Here is a 6,314-nt window from a genome sequence, read left to right as displayed (position 1 = left end):
CAAGTTACAGCAACATAACTAGAACTGCAACTCATTTTCATTATTGATGAATCTCTCGACTATTTTCTAGATTAAATCAATTGGCCTGTAAATTAGAGTAAAAAGTGAAACATTTCCATGCAAGTATCCACAAATTCCTAGATGAAAATGGGATGAGTTCGAAACTAGGGATGGGAACGATTAATCGAATATTCAAAATTATTCAGGTATCGGATATGAGAAAATGAGTTATGAATATTTGTTATTGTAATTTTTTTTGGAGGGGTGTCTAAGTTGATTACATATGATCAAATGGAATATTCAATGACAGTGCCATAGCTAAGTGTGTTAGGTCTAAAGGTGTGTTTAGCTCCGCTCACCTGTCCCTCACAGCGGGCAGAGCTGCAGGTGCTGATCTCTCTCTCGTGTTTATGTCCAAATCCATCAGATCTAGCTAGTTCTAGCTAATGATATGGCTGCTGCCCCTTCCTACACGCAGATCACGCAGACTCAAACCTCATCTTATGCCCAAATCCCAGCTGAGAGGGTCTTCTCTACAGCTGGCCTGATTGTGAATCGTCTCCACACCCGCCTCTCCCCTGAGTAGACATGCTCATATTCTTAAACAAGAATGAGTATTGAATACCTGCATTCTGTGCATAGGCCCTGTTGTAGGTCGTTGATCTCTGTTGTAATAGGGTTACGTTACCCTAACCCGTTATGTTGTCCGTGTTACGTGTAGGATCCCTCTTTCATTTAAAAACCAAGTTATGTTTTAAGCATGAAAGCTGTAGGCCTATGGCTGTCAACTGTTCAAACTGTGATCACCAGTTCAATACATTTGACAAATTCGACTTGGTTTCTATACTTATTTGAACATGTATTATTTTATAGGATATGTACATTTTGGTTAATCGGTTAACCGTTTTTTTGGGGGTCGAATATTCAAATATACATTTGCTTTAAAATTCCCATCCCTATTCGAAACCCAGATATGTAGTTTAATATAATCTAACAAATAAAATCTAAATCTCCTTGTTTTGAAAGGCTGAAAACAGCATTTTCTAACAGGCTTTTCTAAACAATTTTACATTTCTCTGAAATGCTTTGAATTGATACCATTACTTTCCCTAGTAATATGTCTGTGTTATTATACCTTAGCTATTTTTAAAACAATGTTTACACTGATGAAATAAATGTTTTGGACCATAAATCAACCAATCACCGGACCTGGGGGGACAGAGCCTTCTCCGTCGCTGCCCCCTCCCTCTGGAACTCACTCCCACAACCCATCAGAGACTGCACCGACCTCACCACCTTCAAAAAAACTCACAAAAACTCACCTCTTCAATCTGGCTTTTCATGTGTGATTGTTTTTGTATTATTTGACTTTAACTATATATTTATTTGTTGTTCCTTTCTTCTCTTTTCTTTTTTTCCTTCACTATTATCTGTAAAGCGTCTTTGAGCACCTGTAAAAGCGCTAACAAATTAAATCTATTATTATTATTATTATTATTAAGAAGTTGGGTGTTGGATTAGTTTAGTTTTTTTTTTAGCTTTTTTAGTTTCTGTATAATACATGAACACAGATTCAAGATGTGCCATTAATACACATTATAAATTCCTGTTTATTGTTTAATGTTTAGTGTGTGGGCCCCTATTCTACAGCTTGGATAGCTTTTTTAGGTGTATTTCATTTATGTATATCTTATGAATTGCATGACATTTTGTTTGAACAATGAATCGCTTATCACAATACTGTTCCAGCTCTAAACCAAAGACTAGACACTCTTAGGTATGTAGCATATTGTTCTCTTGGATTTGTCATTTCATCCAATCAGAGGAAAACAGCAGTAATGTGGACGCCATTGATGCAATCTAAATGATCATGAAAATCTTTTTAGCCAAGCTAGTAAAAAGAAAGTTGTGACATATCGTTAAGTCTTAACTCAGCAAAAAAGGCAGATGCGTTGCAAGAATGTTGTAACTGCATCTCTTCATTAATGCTACAGTGACAACGTGCTTGAACAACGTAATGCAAAATCTGCTGCTTCAACATACCGTTATAAATAAGTCTTACTCGGTAGTTTGCAAAGTTGTGGTTTCATACTTATCATGGCCTAAAAACACTACAAATCAAACTGCTTCTCTCAGAGCAATGTCAACGCCTCTAAAATGTTTACTGAGAAGTCACAAGACCAAGGACAATTGTATGACTAAATATACTCTATGTTATATGTTATATATATATATATATAAATTGTGCATGCACAAGGGACGCCATACGAAACCCAACAATGTGTATTATTGCAACCACAGCATTTCTCCAAAACAAAAGCAGGGTAAGGCTGCACAAATTGAGAATGTAAAACAAATATCCCTCTTGGCAGGTAGGTTTGTTTTTTACAATAATCTGAAGCTCACTACTAATGTCTACCTCCTCAGAAGTTGCAATGTGAATGTACTAAACAGGAAATAACACCAGGTTACAATACAAGTTTAGCTGTAAGGAGGAAACCCTAAGAATATCAATTCAGAAGTTTAAAAAAGGTAACTCTTATCCCCTATTAATCAACATGAATTATTTAACAGTCACATTTAACAACATCATTATCTGCCTAGGTGACTATTATAATAAAAAAGACAGGAGAATGTATGGAGACTGTACTTCAAATTATGTTCTACGTACGATAACACTTTAACTAATAATAATACAGTTATTCTTGTATTTAAAACAGTTGTATACATAATAAATCTGCTTGATGACATGATGACTGGGTCAACTTATTATAACAACGTCATTGTCAACACACTGCCAATAACATATTTTATTATCTTATAAAATAAATTGCTATAATATTATAACTATTTTCTTTTTAGATGGCAGTAATCAATACATGTATCAGTCAATGCTATTTGTTATGTCTACCTGTGCGGCCCCTTCCATACCTGTAGAACTGCTTTATTTTTATTTGGAACACACTTCTAACTGAAATGTCAAACCCTGCCTTTACCATAAACAAAACACAGCAGGGCCCTGACTCGAGCGTCCCTTCACTTTAACTATGCTAACTGGGTTAGCTATCGCAGCTAGCAGACGAAGTCAACAAGCATGCTAATATCTTTCTTGACAGCAGACTATAAGTGAAAGAAAGTCAATATAGAATGAAAACAGAAACACTATGTTGCTATACTGACTTGACATATTTTATAAGCCAGTTAATATAAAGTTTTCCAGTTTGCTAAGTTAGCCGGATAACTAGCTAGCTAACAGCCCTGAGAGAGAGCCTTGTTTTTGACTGCTCAGTCTTACCCTGTCTGCTGCGGACTCGGTGGGGGTGACAGAGCCAACAGCGTGCAAAAACAATCCCATGTTGAGAGCCGGACATATGCCTCTCATTCCTCCAAAAAAAGTGGCTACAGCTCCGACAAAAACATACGCACGCAAACAGTGTTGTTCGCAAACTATGCCCGAATATGTTCAACTGTTTCGCGGCCCCTGTGGCGCTGAGAGGCCGCTGGACGCACCGCCTCCTCTGGACATCTCACTCGGAGCTGGCGCTGGCTGTGTCGGTGCCACTGGCGGATACAGCTGTTAGACAAGCCGCTCCTCCAACACAGCCACTCGGTCGGCTGGGTGTGGCGTGGTCACCTCGACCCGATCCATGTGCAGTGCACAACGTGATGGGCGTGCAGTTGCGTGGATCGCCACTGGTTTTGCGGACTGAATCGTGATTGGACAGCCAAGCCCAGCTGGGGAGAGACTGACCAATCAGGGACCGGTGCGTCTCCAGTGCATGGCCTTGTTGTCTTTTTGGGTGCCCCTTCTCCAGTTTATGTGGAAAGTTATTTATTTCCTCATGACTTTTTAAATTTGGTATCCCCCCTTATGAGGCCATATTCAATGTAAAAATTAGTTTTTGATTGTAGGAAACGCCGGTCAAGTTAAATAGAATGTCACAGAACACAAGCCAGTAAATACTGCAGCGAGAACTGTCTTGTCGTTTCAGACTAAAGCTTGTAAACATAAAAAAATTCTATTGTGCAGTTCTGAAAAAAATTAAGCAAGACACAGGAAGATATTTTTAATTCCCTTTGTTTATTACCATAACCCACTTTTTTTTTTTTTAAATACAAAATATCAAGCATATATGTTAAAATGACTTTAAAAGACACATTTAATTAACTTGCAAATACATATATATATATTTCTATTCACCTCAAGTTGTATCCAGCCCTGCACATAGCTTTTTGATTAACCTGTTGAATTGCTTATATATTCACCTTTAAAACCTTTGATGTCAGCCTTGAATAATAGAAGTTTTACAATTTAATATTGATTAAACTTCAAAGCAACATTTATTTTTCATAGTGTTCCTGTTTAGTCAGCTTAATTCAGCTACCTTCTACACTGTGAATAATGAATGTAAGAAACTTTCCTTAAGAATTCAATTAAAAATATATTTTTTAAAGGGCTCTGGACCCTACAGCAAAATTACCAATATTTGTTTGTAATGGCGTGTCAGTAGGAGTTTCAGAGATGGATATCTCAACTTTGGTACACATCCCTTAAACAATCTGGAAGAAAAGATACAATTAGGGTTGAGTGTAAGAAAAAAGGTTCTTATGATTAAATGGTACATATCAATTCATCTGTAGAATACAATGGTATTCAAGTAAAACAGGGCTCATGCATGATCAGTTCAGCAGTAAAGCATTCTTAAAAATAGTTGTTTGGCCATAATTGCAGTTTGTCATCATCCATCCTCATGATTATTCTTTTAAAAACAAACAAAACATTGTGATTGGGGAAGCCTCACCAGTCCCTTTCATGGGGCTCTCTGTATGGTATGCCTAAAATACTAAAAACATCCTTCTCTGTCTTTGTAGTGAACGGAGTGCCGCCAAACACCTTTAAGCTACCCTGACGCACCACATCTTTGTTCAGCGAGTGTTCCGATAAACTCATTGTTTTTGTCTTTGCCATGGCTCTCATTGAGCGGTTGAAGTGTGCTGACCCGGTGAAATACATGATAGCACACGCAAACTCGTTGTAGGGCACGACGATGATGTCCAGCCTGCGATGGCGGTGGTCTGGCAAACGGCACACGCCCATGTACTTCTTCTGCTCTCCGTTGTCCTCGTGGCTCACCAGGTCGTCCGTCAAAAACCCTTAGAAATAACGTTTATTATTAAGGTTTCTCTTTAGGAGAGAAAACATCTTAGAAAGACATCAGGCGGTTTTTGAAGGTCACCTATTATGCAAAATCCTCTTTTTCATGTCTTTTATGCATCAACATGAGTCCCCTCTGTGTTAAGAGATTCTGAAAGTTTCAGGAAAAAATATTCTCTCTCTTTTTGTCCTGAACCATTTATATAAAAACCTGTCTGAAAATGAGCTGATTCGATTTTGGCCACTTTATGAAGTCATAGCGATGTTTTGGCTTGTGTAACCATTAGCCAATCACCAACCCCCACTTTATCACCTGAATCTCCTCCTAGAGCACCATTGTGTTCTTTTTAACCAAATATCTCTCAGAGCGGCGTGGGGAGGGGCTCCTTATTTTCATCTAAAGTAACAGACAGATAATCACCACTTATAAAACAGGGCTGAAACAGAGGGGTTTATGGGATGCTACAATGCACGATCTATTTAGCATTTCGAGTTCAAACACTTCAGAGACATGTTTTGTATATATCTGAGACCTATAATATATTGATGAAAAACAGTGTGACACCTAAAGAAGATGGAGCTTACCACTGTCACGGAGGCTCTGCAACAGTTTGCTGAAAACCCCTTTGTGAGATTTGCCATCAGTGTGAGTTATAAGTACGTCAACATCTCCACACGTGGATTTTCCCCGACGGTAGGAGCCACACGCCATCGATAACAGGCCTGGGTCTACTGCATGGACAGCATCCTTCACCTGCACATTAAAAGACAGAGAATACAGTGGGGCAAAAAAGTATTTAGTCAGCCACCAATTGTGCAAGTTCTCCCACTTAAAAAGATGAGAGGCCTGTCATTTTGATCCTAGGTATACCTCAACTATGAGAGACTAAATGAGAAAAAAAAAAATCCAGAAAATCACTTTGTTATATACCCTTTGTTGGCAATGACAGAGGTCAAACGTTTTCTGTAAGTCTTCACAAGGTTTTCACACTGTTGCTGGTATTTTGGCCCATTCCTCCATGCAGATCTCCTCTAGAGCAGTGATGTTTTGGGGCTGTCGCTAGGCAACACGGACTTTCAACTCCCTCCAAAGATGTTCTATGGGGTTGAGATCTGGAGACTGGCTAGGCCACTCCAGGACCTTGAAATGCTTCTTACG

The 6,314-nt window shown here is 38.6% G+C and overlaps 1 protein-coding gene across 1 annotated transcript; it reads right to left on the bottom strand.

The window, feature by feature from the left end:
- Positions 1-4,062: 4,062 nt before the first annotated feature.
- Positions 4,063-5,985, bottom strand: LOC104963170 (DNA polymerase lambda-like; the record flags this gene model as incomplete). Its single annotated transcript, XM_010791729.1, has 2 exons — positions 4,063-5,154; positions 5,741-5,985. Coding segments are annotated over 2 exons (601 nt in total), but the record flags the coding sequence as incomplete, so codon positions are not given.
- Between the last annotated feature and the right edge of the window lie 329 nt (positions 5,986-6,314).

Source organism: Notothenia coriiceps, unplaced genomic scaffold (assembly GCF_000735185.1).
Source record: "Notothenia coriiceps isolate Sejong01 unplaced genomic scaffold, NC01 NC01_scaffold00035758, whole genome shotgun sequence".
NCBI lineage: Eukaryota > Metazoa > Chordata > Actinopteri > Perciformes > Nototheniidae > Notothenia > Notothenia coriiceps.
Note: the sequence above shows the minus strand (reverse complement) of the source record. Positions and strands in the feature narration are given on the sequence as shown.